The sequence below is a fragment of the Echiichthys vipera genome, assembly GCF_963691815.1.
Source record: "Echiichthys vipera genome assembly, chromosome: 10".
NCBI lineage: Eukaryota > Metazoa > Chordata > Actinopteri > Perciformes > Trachinidae > Echiichthys > Echiichthys vipera.
The window spans coordinates 20,687,487-20,707,934 of NC_139835.1; the positions used below are offsets into that span (position 1 = coordinate 20,687,487).

Below are 20,448 nucleotides of genomic sequence, written 5' to 3' on the forward strand. Positions count from 1 at the left end.
GTCAGTTCTGATGCTACCCTTTCATACAGTGTGGCTGTAGCTGAAGACAGTCAACAATAAATAATCTGATCAGGAATAAACCTTCCTGTCTGGAGCTGAATATTGTCGACCTACGCTGCTGTATCTTAACATTGGTCTTAGTGGTGGTACTTGAGAGAGCCCAATATTTTCTGAGGTGGTACTCACAAAGTTTAGATAGATAGATAACTTTATTTATCCCCGAGGGGAAATTAGGTCATCGTAGCAGCGGTACAATACAATCAGAAATACAAAATATTAACTATAAAAAATTTAAAACACTATATTACAATATACTATGTGGATTTTAATGTGCAAGATGAAGAGAGAAAGGTGCATTTTTAATTACAGTGGTAGGATTTAAATAATAAGTCACTTGAATGAAGAACCACTGGTCTGAAGAAAAGATGGATCAATGCTGAAAAGTGTTTTTTCACATCTTGTTTTGCATGACCTCACAAACGTCATACTTTGAAAAATAAACAAATAAATGATATATATAGATAATATGACAGGCATTTTACCTTTCAATTAACATTACACTCTTACATTATGATGACATGAGTAAACTTAAGAAGAAAGAAAACAATAATTACAAAGTAAATCAATTAATACAAAAAAAAAAAGGTAGAAAATCACGTTTCCTTAAAAAAGTAGGAGTGTGATTGGTTAGGGGTAGAGCAAGAATATCTGGGTAAGCCAATCAGAGACAGAGCAGGGTGGGCCATTCGCGCTGTAGAGCACCGCCCCTTTCACGTTTTCGTCCAATCACTGCAGCCTACTCCACCGGAAGTTTTGAACGAGTCGTACGCGGGAAATTACTCGTCTCTTCAAGTGGACAACAGAGGAGGTAAAAGACTAACTTACTTCGAGATAACTTCAGAATATACAGATATGACTCGGCAATATTTTTAACGGACTTGATCGTTAGTTGACGAAGACTTGTGTAACGATACACATGTACCAGGTTTTCTCATTCGATCCTAACGTTGGCCACAAATAATCGCAACAAACCCGCTAAATGTAATGCTAACTGTGTAAGCTAGCTTTAGCATTCATGTCCAGTGACTCTGTGTCCAAATTAGCCGTTTTATCAATTAACTTTGTTCTGTAACCAACCACACAGGCTCCATGTTGCCCAGAATAAACCCTTTTAACGTGTACATGTTTGTTTTCCCTCCTGAGGTCGGTGTTGACTATATATAAAAAAATAATGAAGGTGGTGACGTGTGAGATTGCTTGGCACAACAAGGAGCCGGTCTACAGCCTGGACTTCCAGCACAGCTCAGATGGACGCATTAACCGGCTGGCCACAGCTGGAGTGGACACCACAGTCAGAGTGAGTGGAGAAGGAGAGATAAACACATCTAAGTTAATGTGCATGAATTTGTCCATATGATCAAACAGCTGTAAGGGCAAATGTGAAAGCCCAAAGAATCGGGCTTCACACTTTCCGCCACAGGAACTCGTGCAAAACAGTGATGGTTTCTTACAGAATACAATCATTTTACTTTTTCATATTGACATACGTATAGGGCATTATTTGAGCCTTTTCAGGACCATAGACGGCTGAATGTCTCACACAGAATTCAGTGAACAGTTTTTCAGTTATCACACATTATGTGATAACATATTTAACCTGTTTGCATCTGTGGGTATACAAAAAAACAATGATATGTTTTTTTCTTCTTATTGTTATTAATATAACAAATCTACCATCTTGTAACCAAATTGCAGTGCACTTGAAGCTTGTCCCCAAACTGCCATATTTTACAATAGGGCTACATGATTGAAAAGTGAATAAATGTTGGACAGATGTTTGGAAAATATCACATTAAATTAAAAAATATTATTTTGAGTAAAAACAGGCAAAAACGTATTTTAGTGAGTTTATATTTACTTGCAGCTGTAGTCTATAAAGCAAGTGTGTGTTTAATAAACTTTTTGCCCTGATGTTAATGCAGCTGTGGCGGGTAGACACGGGCCCAGACGGGAAGGCAGTGGTTGATTTTCTGTCTAACCTGGCTAGACATACCAAGGCTGTCAACGTAGTACGCTTTAGCCCCAATGGAGAGCTGCTCGCCTCAGGAGGAGACGGTATGTCATGCATAATACACAGATGAATGTACAATTTTAAGAGTCGGTATTTAAAAGGCACAAGTAATGTTATTCTTAAAATGTAACGGGAATTTTAGAATACAATGCCTTGTAGTTATCATAAGGTGTTTACTTGGTACAGATGCAGCGATTCTGCTGTGGAAGCTCAATGACTCTAAGGAGCCTGAGCCGGCCCCTGTGTTCCAGGAGGAGGAAGATTCTCAGCTCAACAAGGAGAGCTGGTCTGTGGTCAAGACATTAAGGTACACAACTCTGCTTCACACCTTAAGGCAATTTCCTATTGAGTTAAAATGGTTTACGGACACACTCCCTTTGATTCTAAATGGTAGACTGGCAGTGTCACACCCATCATATTCATGTTAATGTGACCAGTGAGTGACACTGCATAGAGCCCTGTTCTGAAGTCATCCTGCTGAGCTTATTTTTGTCTGACACCACTTTGCAAGTGCATTCTTCCCAGCCAGTGGTGAGAGGAAATGGTTAAACCTGTCAGCCTGTGAATGTTCTCATTTGTCCAGGTCATAGTTATCCCCAAATCAATTTCAGTCAAAAGCAACTGGACTTGGTTATTTGTCTAGGAAGACGTTTCACCTCTCTTCCAAGAGGCTTCATCAGTTCATGTACGCATCTGAGCAGGCTGAGACTGGGGGTTAAGTTATGACGGTTAAACCTGTTGTAACCTTTGTCATATGGCAGCACACTGTGTTGGCAATTGTTGAATCAATAATTGAAGTGCATATCTCTGGTAGACTATTTTGTAGAAGAACTGTGTAATTCTACTTTTCACCTTTCAATTGTCAAGACTGGATGAAATTATTCCCACCTTGATGATATTTCAGATGCTGTAATCTGCCCTGTAGTATTATAAACCACTGTGCAGTGTTTTTGTATAGGTCATCTTTTCGTGTTGCGTCACCCAGTTTAGCTTACATTGCAAAACTGACAATCATACATGTCAGGCAGGCATGTATCAAAGTCTTGCTCCGCACCTAAAATCACTAAGGTCACACAAGTGAGACAGTGAAAATCTCAAAAGAGAACCATCACTGTGTTTTATATATACTATTTCATCAGTCTGAGTATGGGGATCTACTTGTTCTGTCCATTTTGTAGTTTGCCATCTTATTGATGTAAATGTGTAGCAATAGTGTGATCATATCAGCAGATTTCTTAACATTTCATCTGTCTTCAGGGGACACATAGAGGACGTGTATGACATCTGCTGGACACGGGATGGAAACTTCATGGTGTCCGGGTCTGTTGACAACACTGCTGTTATGTGGGACATCAACAAAGGTTTGTTTTGACTCATCGATATATATGTATTCCAAACTGTTTCATCTGTTATATTTGTATTTTAGTCATTCAAATCCACAGAAGGCTTTAAATATGAGTAGTATTTATTTTATTGGTTGTACTGTTCTTGTGTTCAGGACAGAAGCTGTGTATCTTGAATGACCATAAAAGCTACGTGCAAGGGGTGACCTGGGATCCTCTGGGGCAATTTGTAGCCACTCTCAGCTGTGACAGGTAGAACAACAGAGATTCAGACATTCTGGTTCAGACCCCACATGCATGCATGAGCAGGTTTGCATGCAGGCACGACTGAGGGTCTAATCTTAATTCATTTATTTGCTGCCACTTAGCTTGCCACTAGTCAGCGACAGCAGTGCTTCAACAGTGTCATGCTTATGATGTTTTTCTCTTCCCCCCCCCCCCCCCCCTTCAGAGTGATGCGTGTGTATAGCACTCATACCAAGAAGAAAGCCTTCTGTATCAGTAAAATGAGCTCTGGGCCGCCGGCAGAGGGAGAGGTCAGTAGAAATGTTGCTTTTGATGATACTCCATTATTTCTGATTTGACTAAGGTCTTAAATTTAACAACTTTTATCTTTTCAATCATGAGTTTTGTAGGGCTGCAGGAGGTTTAATGTTGCCTTTTGTGTTTAGTTTAATTTGTTCAATTAAAAAATGATGGAAATAATTTCCTTTCATTTTTCTTTTATCCAACGTGCAGTTTGTTGTAATTAAGCCGTATACTGAAAGCAGTAGAAAGGCAGGGCTGAGTACACTTTAATATCTGTTTATTATTGCAAGAAATACAGTTAAAGTAGTATTCAAGAAATGTTTCGCATATTTTCTTCATATGGTGCAGCCCTGTAAACTAAACCTAATATCTAATTTTTATCTTTTGCATGTAGCTTTTTTAGATTATTCTACATGAAATGGTTTCTCTCAGCTCCTGTTTTGGCCACCTGCTGACTAAAACATGTTCCTTCCTTCTCTATAATAATCATTCATTAATCATCGTTAAAGAATCATATCTTTAGAGATATTCTCCCCTGCCGCCAGGTGAGTGAGGCATGTAACACACACCCTCTCAGTGCTAAATTTCTCTATCTTTACAGGCCAAGCAGTACAGAATGTTCCACGATGACAGCATGAGGTCGTTCTTCCGACGTCTGTCATTCACACCAGATGGGTCTTTCTTGCTTGCACCAGGTACCTGAATAGAACGCTCAAAATGTGGCTTTTACCTGACATTAATCTGGTGACATTTAGTGTTATAGTTTACTGTATGAACTAATTTTCCTCTTCTGTTGTCTCCCCTTTTAATGTCAGCTGGATGTGTGGAGATTGGAGAAAACATTATAAACACCACCTACATCTTTTCCAGGAAGAGCCTCAAGAGGTAACTTTTCTGACATGCTGGGGCATCGTAGGTTTTTGAGACTAAAAACAAATTTTCTATCAATTAATCTATCAACAATTTTACCAATTATTTGATTAATCTAAATAATTCATTTTCCTCCAAAGAATCAAATTGACCATTTCAAACAAGTTCGTTTTATTTTGACAAACTTAAGCTAAGTCGCTCAATCGCACTAAGTAACTGAAGAAAAAAAAACATCTGTTATAATAAATTGTAAGATTTTTATAAAAGATAAAAAAATGAATGAATCTGTTTAAAATGCATCATCAACATTGATAATGCAGACTTATTGCGGCATCCCCTCTGTGTTCTCATTTTAATGTGGTAATTGATGTACAAGTCTCTGTGTGTTTTAGGCCTATCGCTCACTTGCCGTGTCCATCTAAAGCAACACTGGCTGTGCGCTGCTGCCCTGTCTACTTTGAACTGAGGACGAAGAAGGAAGAAGGCAAGAACATACATTAGTTAACATGCAAGGATGATAATGAAGCCCTCCCTCTTTTGTTGTCAGCACCCTTTATGCCCCTTTTATGTTTTACTTATGCGTTCTTCATTCTTCCTCCATGTCTCCCCTACAGATGGTTCTATTCAGGCTCTTCCAAACCTGTTCCAGCTGCCTTACCGCATGGTGTTTGCAGTGGCATCTGAGGACTCCATATTCTTGTATGACACGCAGCAGACCCTTCCTTTCGGCCTGGTGTCCAACATCCACTACCACACACTCAGCGATCTTACATGGTAAACTAGGGCTCTCTTCTATTGTCTGTGAATGGACATAAGTGATAATAGCTTTGTAGGAAAAGGAGGTTGCGCTTCACCAATGGGATTTCTCAGTGGAATGCTTAACGCAAAATACAATATTATGTTCTGGTCATCATTGGTTCACCATTAGGACCAAATACTAGATGGCAATAAAAGGACATTCGAATAAACCCCATTTATTTTCCATTTTAGGATGATTTTAAGATCATACATCATTAGGTGATCAGTCATCATTAAGTCCGTTTGGTGTTGAGTGCATGTATCCAGAACATTTCACTCTGGGCCAGTTTCTTTAAAACATCTCCTCTATTAGGCATCATTGCACTTTCATAGTCCATATTGCTCTTATTGGTTGTGATTTTGTGCTCCAATATTCATTGTTTGGTTTGTGTAACATATGCTAGACCACAGGTACATTACATGTAAATCACATGAGTTGATGTACAGTTTATAAATTCCCAGATGGGAACTGAAGTCAGGAAATCATAAAACTATAACTCTAGCCATTCAGTTTATTCTAAAATGTACATCCATAACAGAATGAAAGGATAGATTCATTGCAGACATGTTTTAAGTCGGTCTTATGACTGTACTCATACAGTGAAACACTTTGTGGTCTATTGTTATCGTTTGATACTGGCCGTGAAGATATTTGTTCTTAATGCAATTCCAGTGAAAGTGATGAGGCACAAAATCTTCAATCTTCCCACTGTGCAGGAATGAAGCTATTATGAGGCTTCATCAGGGGGAAGAGGGACTTTCTTAATTCAATTTGAGAACTCTGGTTTGACTTAGGAATGTATTTTCAAAAACAGCCCATATTTTGGGTTGACAGTGCATAGAGAGAATCTTTTCATTGCTTTTATGGACCCAGAGGAATTGTTACACATGTAACACATGGTTTGTATAAATAGTAGAGGGATGAATTTAATTACTGTCTGTATGTTTCATGTTTTTTTTGTATTATATCCTCTATAGGTCTTGTGATGGCTCCTTCCTGGCTGTGTCCTCCACAGACGGGTACTGCTCCTTCCTGTCCTTCTCTCCTGGGGAGTTGGGCACTCCGCTGAAGGAGCCCCCCGTCCTGGAGATCTTTAACCCGAGTAGTGCTGTTGGGAAAAAGGGCAAGAAGTCGACAGCAGCCAGGAACTCCTCACCTTTGACGCAGCCACCGAGCTCAGCTCAGACTCCCACATCCCAAAGCGGTCTCTGCAAAGATTCTCCCTCTGTCACCCCTGCAGAGGAGAAGAAGAGCACTCCAAGTGCCAAGTCTAAACCTCAGCCCCGTAGGATCACCCTCAACACCCTGGAGGGCTGGGGGAAGCCCTCTATTCCTAAAACCACAGCTCCTTCAGCACCCAAGACCCCAACATCTGCAAGCTTAAGCACACCCTCTACTCCCCAGTCTTGTAACACCCCTCTCACCCCTACCAACTCCTCCACAACCAAGCCACGCATCACCCCCCTCACTCCCTCCACTCCGAAAGGCCCCAACAGTGCTAATAATACTGGGTCTACTACTCCTAAGGGTACAACCACCCCAAAGGGGCCCACCCCAAGGTAAATGCAAACAAAGTTACTATGTTGTATACTGTCAGCAAGCTAAAGAAAATTATTTTTTTCTAAAAACAACAGCATGAAGCGCAGTTATTCTAGATTGTGTGCAGGTAGGCTTTTCAATGCATGTGACGGCATGTGCGTGTGTAGTAAGGCTGCAACTCATTATCACATTATTGATTAATCGTTTAATCTAATATTTCAGGACACCATACGGATTACACAATTTCATATACACTCAGCAGGTGCTCGTACAGTTTGTTTTGTTCAAAATCTTTAATCTGGATTGATATAAAAGTGAGAATTGCTAGAAACGGAATACTTGACACTTTTGCTTGATAACTGGCTTAAATTATTTATCCATCACACTAGTTGCTCATTTACTGCCAATTGAATTATCATTAAAGCACTAGTGCGTGTCATACTTTAATTTTTTCATTGTCAATGTCAGTATTCAGTGGATATTTTGTCTTTGTCTGCTTCAGTAATTCACACCTGTAAATAAGTCACTTGTTTTGTTTGTGTGATTTAATTGAAACCTGTGTATGGAACATCATATTTATACTACTTATGTAATGATTAATAAGTAAGTAACCCGAGGTTACAAACTGCTTCACAGTTGCATGAAAAGACAATAAAAGGCATCTGAATAAAGTCAGTTTAGTTATCTGATGAGAAATTGTTCTAATGTTTGTAGGCGAGCCAAGCATCACAGGCTCAAGATGAGCAAAAGTTTTAAAGTAATAATAACAAATCAGGTCCATACAATTACAAATACGTTTTGAGATGAGAATTTAAACGGTACAGTTTTCCAAACTCTCACCCGGATTGAGACTGTTGGCTACGACGGCATACATCTCTGACTAATTAGAAGGATTTTGAATTAAATCCTAAATTTGACAGGAATCCAGTGTAGTGAGCACATCACTGGGGCTTATGGAGATGTTGTGAAGTTTTAGTTTAGTAATCAGGCAGCAGGATTCATGTAATTTCATTTCTGTAGCCGCAGCATCTTCCTAAACGTTTTCATCCACTAAGGCTATTTAAAACTCTATGATGGTGTGAGGAATACAGGTGCTGCCTCATAGAAGAGGGCCTATGATAATATATGGAAATATTTTAACTATTCAAATCTGTTTCCACTGGAGTCAGAGGAAGTAACTACACAGAGCACACAGCATCCAGCTTCCTCCCCTGTGATGATTAGAGTAACTAAGCTGATTATTGCCATGGATGCATAACATGAGTACATAAGAAAGCATTGTGTTCTTTAAAATATGTGAAATGCCTTTTTTTTTCAATACACATCTAAAAATGCAGGGAAACTATATTTATCTGCAATGGGCTAGTGACTTTTGTGTGTGTTTACATGTGCTCTGTAGTGGCAGTGAGAACAAAGCCCTGTCTGGTATGGGGGTTCCGTTGGACCCCCCACTGACTATAAAATAATAATCACTCTGACAGACTGTGTGGACAATGGCAGGTCTGCACATGCTTTTGTGTTTGCCTTGTATCTGTAACTTGGAGCATTTGCCTTTGCTGGCGTTTGGCTAGTTTTACGAGTTGGCAACGACCGAATCAGAAGAACACGAGAAGATTAATAATGTGGAATAGTGAATAGTGATTAACTTTTTTCACTGTAGAAGAAAACGGTGTGTTATCATATTTTGTGCTTGTGTGATTTCCCATCCCTGAAGCTTCTTTACCATTCATGCTTTTTCTAATTTTATTTTTTTACAGGAGAGTATCTCTGACTCCCATTGCATCCCGATCTCCAGCTGTTAGTTCACTCTTCCGCACTCCCTCCTCCACTGAGAAAGCCAAACATGGTTAGTAAGGATCACTACTATCTATGGATGTGGCCCTTCATGACGCAAATCGCACGAGACCGATTGATTCACCGATCCATCTTTTTCTCTCCTAAGGGCATTGACAAAAAATGCCATGTCCTGATCCATTTTAATTCATAATTTCTTGCCTAGTCTGACTTCTTTTGAGCTACATAGGCATGTATGTAGATCTGGTTATTAACTTGGTTGATAATGTAATTATTTGTGAACTTTCAAAATAAGACCAAATAATAGTGAAGTGGATTTCTAGATGTGTGCTGACATTGACATTGTGCTGCATTTTCATTACTTCTACCTGTTATTCTGACATATTCATGTTGACTGAATTATATTATGTCACTGATCCCTTCACTTGTATTTCTCCAGAACGTCCTTCTCCTCCCTCTGATCCAGTGTGCCAGCCTCCAGAGTCCAAACGGCTGAAGACCAGTGAGCTCCCAACAAAGACCAGTGGCACCCAGACTTAGTTTTTACTCTTATTATACGAAGAGAACATACCGCTGAGGCTGACAGTTGAAACCACTGAGGTTCCCTGTGGATGCAACACTGTAGGGCAAGTGCATTGTGTGGGTTGATATTGTCTGTACTTGATCTAACTTTATGAAGCTTTAACCTCGCACAATGTACTCAGTTTTAAGACAAACTACACTGCAGATAAGTGTGCTATGAAGTAATACTTATTTTAGTTACTATTTTTTTTTGTACCATACAGTAAATGGGAAATTGTATTATATTAGATTTTTGGTCAACATGTACTATAAGAAAAGGAAAGTTCTGTGTCCCTTCTTTTCAGAATGGGATTGTGTAATGAAAACCGCAAAATGTTCGAACTCTTAAACATTTAAAGAGTGTTTTTCTCTTTGTCTAATAAAGGACCTTTCATATACGGTGCATGTTTAAGTGGTTTGCAGTAAATGGCTTTGGGATGATTCATGCTTAACTACAGTCAGCTGATGGTTATGTAAAGAGTAATTTCTTTTCAATTAGAAAAAAAGATTATTCATGGGCTGTCTTTGTGTTGAACCTAAACTAATGGTGTACATCTATTGAGCCATCTCTACAGTCAAAGTGATGTCTAATGTAGAATGAATGCTGCAAGGTTTTCTGAGTAGGTTTCCATCCGTGACGTCTATGGCTGATGTTTCCAGGACTGTAGCCAGCATTTAGATTTTTTTTAATACGAGGTTTGAATATTTCAACTCTAAGATCTCTAATTTTTTTCTTACTTGAATTTTTCAGATTTAATTTGAATTAACTGTTACGTGGAAAAATAAGGAATCTATTTTTTCTTTATTGTCCCAAAAATAAGCGAGTCTTCATACTGGGATCCTCCATTAAATTACCCAGCATATGTATGTTTCTTAAACCACTACCCCCCACCCTTTAAAAATACAGAAGACATGACATCTGTGTCCTCTGTGTTAGCACTGAGGGTAAAGGAGTATTCCATGGTTGCTTTGGCTCTTTTTTTTGACAAATTTCATTGTGCAAACCTTTTAATTCAAAGCACCACACTCTAAATTCAGTGAATGCTAAATAAACACAACATGCTGTCCTTGCATATAAATCTGAGTCTTCAGGGTACACTCCCATATTAGCACAATTAATGATTATAATTAAATGTACAGATTATTGAAATAATGCAATGTGGGTCTGCCAGCATTTCTTATTTTACCATCACCTTGGTAATTGCTAGTGACATGGCAGTGGTGGAAAGAAAAAGGGTATTATTGGTTGTCTGTTTTAATTTTATATGATTCTTTATTTTAGATGTTTACAGTCAATTCAAAGGTAATTTAAATATACCATGAGGTGTCTTAAAAACTAACATAGTGGTCACTACAGCATAGGAAGTAAACTGATCCATTGAAGGACCATCACAGTCACCATTTTGTCTTTCGTCTGTAAAGTCACACTCTAGACTTCGTCTGTATTTACAGATGAGACAGCTAATTCATTTAATTCAGAAAATGAAAGACATTGTTATTCTAGAGATCTTTTCAAACACTGTATATATAGCACATTTTTGTCATTACTAATTTGTATAATATTTAGGAAATTTCCACTGCTTTTTTTTTTGATGAATACTGCTTGATAGCAGTATTTGACAGTACTTTTTTAAAAAATGCAACAATAATTAAATCCAGTATTAAACATACCAGCACAACGTTTTGGTATGGACATGGGCGACTGGGTGATGAACTAACTTTTGTTAAATGTGAAATTTTGTAGCTAAAAGTCAGAGTTACTTACTTGTGTTCAGTTTTTAAAGATCAAATTATTCTGTGAAAACTGCCAAAGCAATTATACAATTATTACTGTATTACAACAACTGACATTGAGATGATAGCGACATCTAACATTTTAAAAATCTGATGATATTTGTTGGAGAAAATAAAAACTGGACAACTTACAGCTATTTAGTAGTAGCTGAATGACAGGAGTGAGGAAAATACACTGGGTGTATGTTGTTATTTTCATTTATTGTAATCCAAACTGCTGTTAACAACATATACATAATTGTGTCCATTTTTTTTAAAGAAAAAAAAGGAGAAAATATATACAGACATACATACTTTATATATTTATACATACATACACACCTACATCAATACATAAACATAGAGACACCCATAAACACATACATAAATATACACGAAAGAAAGGAATTTAAAAAAGGGTGTATCATGTTTAACTTGACTGTGTAGCAAGTGAACCAAATACAAGTCTGCTACATATACTGGCTTCGTGTGCGAACAACCTATCTTGCTGCGGGGCTAAGAAAACTAACTTTGAGTGGCAGCTTCTGCCAGCCAATCACAGGTCGTCTAGGCAGGACGTCTTTAAAGCATCTGCTAATGGCCTTTGTGTGAAGGCGGGGAAGACTCATCTCGCTTAGGCTGCTGATTAGCAACAAACAGAAGGTTACGAGTTTAGAAAAATTGGATTATTTGACCACCAGACTTGGCTTTGCGGCAACCAGAGCGGTATGAACTATGTCGGGTGTGTAACCGGAGCTTGTTGGGTCGCTTTTATAGGGGACCCGGCGGTGATTTTGCAACATTTCGGACTCGCTCGCGGAGACAACCTCGCTTTTTTTTAAGGGTCGTTCAAGTGGCGATGCTGAGCTGATAGCTGCGTCATCATGTTGCTTCCGACTCGAGTTGGCGAAAAGAAATCTCAAGTTAACGCCAGAGGTGAGGCTGCCCGCCGTCATCCAGCCCCCGAAGGAGGCCACTCCCGACCCCTGGAATAGATGTGAAGACGTCGACTGCTGGTGAGCTGGTTTGCGGTGAAACTGGTGACTTTAACATCACTTGGCTCGTTCTCGTTGTTGGCGCGAGACTCTCCTGGCTTGCATTCATTATCGACACATTTGGATGGGCATATCAAACATCTCCTATTGATGCTGCGCAGCGTTTAGAAAGCGCAAAGAAAAAAAAATGCACAGAAAAATGGACTAAAATGGTTTCCCAACAGAAAGTGGAACTATATTGGTACTGTTTTGGATAGTGAGAAGTGATGCCTTCACTGACAGCTAGGGTACAAAAGCTGGACCCTCCAGTGAAACGCTGCTGACTCCCATCTGGTGGTGACTTTATTCCTCAGCGCCAGTGTAAGCCGTAATGAAATACGTTGCTGGTCACTAGGATATCAAGAGTATAAGCAGGGTGTCTGAGAGTGTTTTGTTTGGGACTTATTGTTGGTTGGGTCGGTGATCTCCACGTGGACTTTGTTTCAGGTCGGTGCGTAAAGTTTGGATTGGTGCAAAAACAGGAGGACTTGATTCATTCAGAGTGGAAGCAGCACTGGTGGCTTTCTCCGTCTGGACAAATTATTATTATTTTTTACATCACAATATAAAAACTGGTGAAAATGGCCGGCGACTGCACTCATACCAATGAGCATTACGCGTTTGGTCCGTCCAAAACCTGGTCGGATGGAGATGGAGACAGAAGAGAGAGAGCCGGAAAGATGGAGTCATCTGGGAACTCGAAGGGGCGTGGACTTCCCGCACAGTGGTCGCCCAACTTTGAGATGATCGACGGGCTGTTGTACCGCAAGAAGCTGGAAAGGGGCTTCATCAACTACCGGGAGGTTTTGGATGAGGACCGGAGACATGAGGCCCTCAACACCTTTCACAGGCGGCGGCTTGGACAGCGCCACCTCTCACTGGAGGAGACCTACAAGTGCGTGGCTGAAAACTACTGGTGGGAAGGTATGAACTTTACTGACTTAATAGGACACAGTCCTGTTTCCCGAGATCCTACTGGCCCTCTATATCTAACTAGAGGGGTTATTCATTTATTTTGGTGTGTGGGGAGATTTGAAACAGCTACACACTACTGATTGAATCAATCAAAGATCAAGTGATTTACTCACATGAATGACAGCTGTTAGCTGCAGTTTTCATCAGAGAGCGGTGTTGCTGTATTTTTGACCCATTAATATATTGTCTGTATTTTCTCCACAGGGATGTACTTCCAGATCAGAGATTTTGTCCTGGGCTGCCTAGAGTGTCAGAGCCAGCGCACCAAGAAAACAAAGGTGTGTGTATAATACCGTCCTGACGTTGCTCTAACTCGTATCAAACTCTCAGTTCATCTTTAATTTCTGTCAGAGCCTCACTTCTCTTCTCTGCACCTCACACATTTTAAATCCACACTTTCTCGCTCTCATTCGCACATAATCCTGCTCTCACACTTGGATGTCTCCAGCAAGTGATTTCTCACACATATTCCTATTATGTCTTTCTGTCTGCTTCTGTCTTGCTGTCTTTTTGCCTCTCAGGAGCCGGGTGTCAGAGGATGTGTCACAAAGACGATGGCGTCACACAGCGCGGACATGCTGAGCAAGCTGAGGAGTCAGCGGGAGGCGGGACTCTTCTGTGACATTACACTGCGGACGAACGGGCGATCCTACTCTGCCCACAGAGCTGTCCTGGCAGCCGTCAGTGATCACTTCCAGGAAATCTTCACAGAAATGGATTCGAGCATGAAAGCAGATTTAGACCTCACGGGTAAGATTAGAGGCCAAACACGACACTAGAAGACGTTGCTGCTTAAGTTTTCTTTCGGTTTAGTGGTAAGATGTGGATTTAAAGACCTGACCGAGCCTGGACCTTGTACCCAGATGTCCCCAAAATAATGCAGTAGGGCACTGAAGTGTTTACTTTAACTTCTCAGTCAAGAGCTGTTTGTTCCCTCATTCACTCACTCACTCTTCTCTTTATAGTGTTAATTAAATAGTGAACTATATAGGGAATGACCAAACGAGATTTTGGACACTACACCTCTGCTCCTCCAGGAAAACACGACCACATCGCATAGTGGTATACAGGAGTAAAATGAAGGGTACATCATATGTACACTCAAATTAGCTGGGCATTGTGGGTGTTTTATGGTGGACTATATAGTTAATGAAATTAACCAAGAATTCTCTGTTATCAATTCATCCCTACATATTACGCAATATTTTATTATCAATTTCTCTGTAAAATATCATGAAACAATGAAAATGGCCCATTATGATTTCTGAGAAATAGTTATGCATCATTAAGTGTAAAGTCCTCACATTTGAGAAGCTGTTACTAGTGAATGTTTGGCATTTTTGCTTAAAAACTAAAATAAAGCAAACTAGATTCAACTATTCGATTATTCGCCAACTATTTTGATAATCCCCCCAAAAAATTGTATTGTTTTTTTTCCCCAAGGAAAAAAAAAATCCAAATTCTCTTATTTTAGCCACTCAAATGTTATTTTTTTCTGGTTTATTTACTCCTCTGTGACAGTTAACTGAATATCTTCGAGCCCTGAACATTTGAGGATGTCCCCTTGAGCTGTATTAGGAACAGCGATCATCATTATTATTATTATTGTTATTATTATTATTATTATTATTATTATTACCATCAGATTAACCAGGAAAGAAAATAATCATTAGCTGCAGCCCTATAATTATTATTATGATAATGATCAAAATAGTTACATATAAATGTTCTGTCGAATGACTAATCAGCTCATTGCTTTATCTGTGCAGCTCTAGTTAATGATCAAATTAATTATAATCAACAATGATTTTGTCATATCCTGTGATTAACATGTCAAGGTTAGGACAAACAGAGTATTTAATGCATGTTTTCCATTATTTAGCTCGAGCAGAGGCTTCCCCCTCAATCTAGTAGTTCAGGTGATACATTTATCAGTGATTGATGACCATCTAAATGCAAAAATGTTGTATATTCAATTGTATTTATGGTGATATTGTTACAGTATCTATCTAATCTATTCTATCCACAAGGTTTGTCTCTCATTATCATTCAAACAACAGTTTGTAAATGGCCGTATATCTGAGCTACATTTCAAAGTCTTTTTGTAAAGGGTCTGGCTTGGCAGTTTGATGTATTTAATTTAGATATTCGGAGTTGTAGGATCCAGACCCTGAATTGAGACACAGCCATAGTCTTCTCATTTATGCACATGTCTTTGATGTGTGTCGTCAGTTAGCGGCAGAAATGACCATGATTAAAGCAGTTATTATATTGTCTCCACCGTCATGTTTACACTTTGCTCCCAGTCTGTCTGCTACCTCTCTGATCCTCTGTTTACACAGTCTCTTTCATCTCACTCACTGATTGACCAGAGTTTAGCATATAACTAATTAAAGGCTCCTCTCCCCCTCCTAGGTTTTAGCGAGGACAGCCTTCTGTCTCTGCTGGATTTCTCCTACTCCTCCACCCTTTGTGTTCGCCAGGAGGACCTACCTGAAGTCATCGCCATGGCCCGCCACTTGGGCATGTGGCCTGCAGTGGAAGCCTGCACCGCTCTCATGAAAGAGCAGGATCAGAAACTCCATCCTGGCAAGGACTTTACCTCAGCCTGCGCTGGTGCATATCACGAGCGCCACCGCCAACGGAGGGAAAGCAAAAGGAAAAGGGTTTCGGGATTAGAGGACTGTATGGACGATGGCTTCAGTCTAAGGCTGGATGCATCCGATGAGTCATTAGAAAGAAGTCCAAGGCATAATTTGCGCAGGACACCAAAAGCCCAAGGCCATAATGGTCTCCCTCTAAGCCCCTCGCACAGGATGAAGCTCATGGACTTCAAATCTCCCTCTTCCAAGAAAGCTACTGCCCCTCGACACACCATAGCCACCCCACAGTCACAGAATTACTCGCGCATATCACCATCAAACACCCGTCTCCTCCGCTCCACTCCCGGAGCTGCCAAGGAGGTTCAGAGATTGTTCCTCATGCCAGAGAGCCCTCGACGAAACAAAAAACCTCACCCTATCACCCAGCTGTCCCGTAACTCCATGTCGAGGGTTACAAAGATCGCTGTGGGCAGCCCTGTGAGAATAAAGCAGGAAGTAGAGGAGGTTGGAGAGGACGAACAGGATTATGAGAGAGCACAGGAGAAGTACAAGCTGATGAATGTTCTTGGGTTACAAAGGACCGCGCTCCTCCCCAGACCAGAAGATCTGATTGGCTGGAGGCAAAAGAAACGACTGAGGAAGCTGAAGGCTAACAACTATTCCCTGACAAAGCGCCGGAAACCACTCTCCGCCTCCCCAGCACTACCATATGGGGCTGTGACACTGTCGCTTCCCCTCTGTAACCCCATTAACACTCACCTCCTCAAAAAGTCAGTAAAAACCAAGCCTGTGGGTCCAGTCAGCACAGAGCAGATGACAGCAAAGAGACCAAAGACTGTCCCGCGACCTATCCCTACAAGTGACAGGAGCATGCGAAGTAAAAGTGTGCTAGCAGATATGTTCCAGCCTGCGTCCAGGCCTACCTTCGGGGGGAGGGAACTGAGACGGTCAGTGAGGAAGGTTGACAGCACCTACCTTCCTGCCCAGCAGCCTCTGCGACGCAACGCAAGCAAACCTCTAGTGAGAAACACAGTCAGGATCAAATCAGAACCGACTGAATACTCTATCTCAGGTTTCCCTCTTTCATCAAACAATCACTGTGGCCACACGCCTCACAAATCACCACCTTCACACAGGACACAGGCCAGAAATCTGGTCACTGTAGAGAAGGCCAAAACTTTGCGTTACAACAGTGGCCGACCAGCAGCAAAGGCCAAGCTCAGGCGGGGCTGCACAAGGGAGGTGGAGAAGACAAAGTGTAAGCCCAGAGAGGAGGGGAGGAAAGCAGGGGTCATGGACACAAGACCGAGAGTGAAGGTGGACGAACCTGGTGGACTGGAGTTTTCAGAGCACGCTTCTCCGCCGTCCATCTACAACCACCCTCTGTACAAGGTCATCAAAGAGGAGCCAGCAGATCCCGTGCCAGTTGGAGGACCTTTCCCTGATCCTCCTTCACCAGACCTGGGCAAGCGCCAGAGCAAGCCCCCCATCAAATTACTGGACTCAGGCTTCTTGTTCAGCTTTTGTCGGCCAGCAGGGGGGTCGATGGCAGGACTGAAGAAAGAGGAGGAGAGCGTGGATATCTGCTTAACGCGCTCAGTGTCACAAGTTGGGGATAAATTTGTAGCGGAGGAGTCCCCCCACAGGGCACTGAGAGCCAGAGGGCCACCCACCCTGCCTGTGGTGAAGAAGGAGAGGAAGGAGAGGAGCGTTAGCCAAAGCAAGGTTCAGAGACCTAGGCCAAACTCCCAAAACGGAACTCACCTGGCTAAATCTGCCACGTCAAAGGCCACACGGACCATGCCAAAGGTAGATGAAAGGGAGGGTCGTGATTTATGATGATTACTGTGCTTTATTTTAGGACCATAAAGCATCCAGGAAAAAGGCAGTAAAGTGGAAACAATGTAGAAAATCACTAATATCACCATCTACTTGTTGCCATAGTATAATTAAGAATCTGTAAAAAAACAGTTGGCGTAATTTATCACATTTTAGGTTTCCTTTAATGAAATCATTTTTATTTTGCATGTATATCACGTATCTTTCGTCTACAAAAGTTAAATAAACTGCTCTGTCATTTGTCCTTCTCTAGCAGCAAGATAAACCCCCTGTGAACAGCAGGAGATGTGTCATGCTGGACGCTGTTCGTCGGGCAAGGCTAAAGCAGCTTCGGGGGCCTTGTAGTCAAGTCCCCAAAGTCCCAAAGTCGGTCCATGCCTGTGTGCAGTGCTTGGCCTCTTACAAGGACTGTGATGCTCTAATCATGCATCGCCTCAGGCACATCGAGGGCAAGCACTGGCCATGTCTGGTAAGCACTGGCTTTCACAATTCTTAACAACCTAGAACCACACAACTCTAACGGCCAACATGGTGCAACAAGGCTCCCGCGGCATTCTTGCAGCAGAGCTCGTCAGTCAGGCTCAACTCAGATTTTTTTACATGGCCTCTCTATTTTTTTTAATCTCTATTTAGCCCTCCAAGAGGTAAAAACGACACAGAACTGAGTAAAATATGAGTAAATCCCTCATTGTACCAGCAGCAATTTGAGGCAACGGAGCAACTTTGTTTCACAATAAAATAAACCAATCAGATCGGTGTATATCCATGATCCTGTAGTTTAAAACCATCCTATTAATTCAGTACCAATTAATATAGTCTAGGCGTCCAAACTTTGCATAACCAACTGCATTATCACTTGAACTCTTATGCATGCAGTGAAGCAGTGTGGCAGCATCTGTGTAGCAGGTAAAAAAAACCTGCTGCCCCCCTGCATACGTGGTGTGGCCCGTTTGTGTCCCATATGTTTTGGCTGTAAGAGATCGATTGCAGACATTTTAGATTATGTCTGAATACATACAATCATGCAGCACTTGTATTTAACTTTAGTATTTCCATTTTCTGCCACTTTATACTTGTACTCCAGTATATTATACTCTTTACTCCACAACTACCCGACTGTTGTAGTTTCTACTTTTTTGAGGGTTGTTTTAAGCTTGTAAAATGTGATTAATTGCTCAAGCTTAAATTACACCATAGTATATAATGTAGTAAATTAATCAGTAATAATAATTCAAAGAGATTCAGGGTCTGAGAGTCGTGACAATTTTCTCAAGTATCTCAAAATCTCGAACCATTGCCATGACGTCATATTTGTATCCTCAGTAAAACTCAAAGCTTCTCTGTCGTCCTCCACCGTTCATTTATATGCCATTAACCCTTCATCTTACCCTCCCTGCTGTGTAGATCTGCAGTAAGATGTTCTACCGACTTAAGAATGTACGGAACCACATCCGCACCCATGACCCCAAGTTGTACAAATGCCGGAGCTGCATTGCTGCCGGTTCCTGAGGCGGCTGGAGGGTCCACTCGAGCAGTGAGACTGAGGTGGGTGAAAGTGACACCGTAACTGAATCACTAATATGCTTCTTGCTTGGTTTGTTTTCTTTCTAATGCTCTCCAATAGTAAAGTTTGAATTCTTTAGTGTCCTCCTGAAGTGTATACAGTTAATTGTGTTAACGTCTGTTGAGAATGTATTTTCTTAACACTCTTTTTATTTTCCAGGATGAAGGCTGTCAGTGTCTGACACCAGCGAACAGGCTGAAGCCAGAAGCACATGATCGATCAGCAGCTTGTACATAATGCACCCGTCACACACAAGCACAACGGTCTGTGGAAAGACATAGTTACTCTGATTCTAATCATTGCCATCGTCGATGATCGCTAATGTTATTTAAATAACCAAGCCACGGTTGCTTGTCCTGTTTGCGTTTCTGTAGCTACAGAAGGTTAAACTTGAACATTACACTCAGGGGGGCGGGGAATGCGATGCCACGGTAAAAAGTGATTTAACGTCACGGTTGTGTATAAAATGAAATGTAAAGTGATTGTTATAACTATTACTGCTACTTATTATTATTTTTCTATGTATAGATGCATTTTGAGTGCACTTATATCCTAGCTTATGTTGTAAACCTAAGAAGCGGTGATGATATTAAAGGTTTGGAGTCCACGGCGGGAATACTTGAAGTGATGCAAGTGCTGGAGGGAATACTTGAAGTCGGCGGGGGTCTTAGGAGTGAGACTGTCCTTTGGGTGTTTCAGTGGGTCTTTGTCCTTTATGGTGTGCTACCTTTTAAACAACTTGACCAGTGTGTCCCTCCTTTCGTATTGATCTGCTAGTCTCTCATAGTCCATGAGTCGTGGATTTGACTCAGGGCTGGTATGGTGACACCACTGCATGTGTATTTTGCAGGCCATTTGTGGTCCACTGTCTTTTCTAAGGCTGCCAATTTCAAAAAGGGAAATGTGTCTCTCTGTTTTTAAATGTGAATTTCTGAAAAGTAATCAACACAGCTGTGCTATTACAGATGTTTTATTGTTCTCTTCTTTCACTTCAATCCAAGAAAAGACACTTGTTGTCTTGTTCTACTTTAAATTCCCCCCCTACTAAATAAATGCAATGTGATCACATGAAGAGATGTTTGTTTCACAAATTGATTTTAGAAATAAGCTGTCTATTACTATCTGTCAAAAGACTGAATAAATCTTTGCCTTTTA

The 20,448-nt window shown here is 40.9% G+C and overlaps 2 protein-coding genes across 2 annotated transcripts; both read left to right on the top strand.

Annotated features, from left to right (window-relative positions):
- The first annotated feature begins 1,228 nt into the window (after positions 1-1,228).
- Positions 1,229-9,768, top strand: chaf1b (chromatin assembly factor 1, subunit B). Its single transcript, XM_083921292.1, has 13 exons — positions 1,229-1,357; positions 1,983-2,115; positions 2,258-2,378; positions 3,329-3,432; positions 3,570-3,666; positions 3,866-3,950; positions 4,544-4,637; positions 4,758-4,827; positions 5,205-5,296; positions 5,427-5,586; positions 6,589-7,170; positions 8,908-8,996; positions 9,384-9,768. Exons 1-13 carry the CDS (start codon positions 1,232-1,234, stop codon positions 9,482-9,484), a joined length of 1,854 nt encoding a protein of 617 aa, XP_083777418.1. The 5' UTR covers positions 1,229-1,231; the 3' UTR covers positions 9,485-9,768.
- A 2,153-nt stretch (positions 9,769-11,921) lies between these two features.
- Positions 11,922-20,448, top strand: LOC310952691 (uncharacterized protein). Its single transcript, XM_083921369.1, has 7 exons — positions 11,922-13,236; positions 13,492-13,565; positions 13,809-14,037; positions 15,703-17,699; positions 17,983-18,198; positions 19,134-19,274; positions 19,453-20,448. The coding sequence occupies exons 1-6, from the start codon at positions 12,894-12,896 to the stop codon at positions 19,236-19,238; spliced, it is 2,964 nt and encodes a 987-aa protein (XP_083777495.1). The 5' UTR covers positions 11,922-12,893; the 3' UTR covers positions 19,239-19,274; positions 19,453-20,448.

What these genes read in the sequence shown, in the direction of transcription:
- LOC310952691 (XM_083921369.1), top strand. Translation starts at nt 12,894, where the DNA reads ATGGCCGGCGACTGCACTCATACCAATGAGCATTACGCGTTTGGTCCG. An exon ending in TGAAAACTACTGGTGGGAAG is followed by an intron (nt 13,237 to 13,491) that starts GTATGAACTTTA and finishes TTTTCTCCACAG; the next exon opens with GGATGTACTTCCAGATCAGA. An exon ending in AGCAGATTTAGACCTCACGG is followed by an intron (nt 14,038 to 15,702) that starts GTAAGATTAGAG and finishes TCCCCCTCCTAG; the next exon opens with GTTTTAGCGAGGACAGCCTT.
- chaf1b (XM_083921292.1), top strand. Translation starts at nt 1,232, where the DNA reads ATGAAGGTGGTGACGTGTGAGATTGCTTGGCACAACAAGGAGCCGGTC. An exon ending in TATGTGGGACATCAACAAAG is followed by an intron (nt 3,433 to 3,569) that starts GTTTGTTTTGAC and finishes TCTTGTGTTCAG; the next exon opens with GACAGAAGCTGTGTATCTTG. An exon ending in GGCCGCCGGCAGAGGGAGAG is followed by an intron (nt 3,951 to 4,543) that starts GTCAGTAGAAAT and finishes CTATCTTTACAG; the next exon opens with GCCAAGCAGTACAGAATGTT.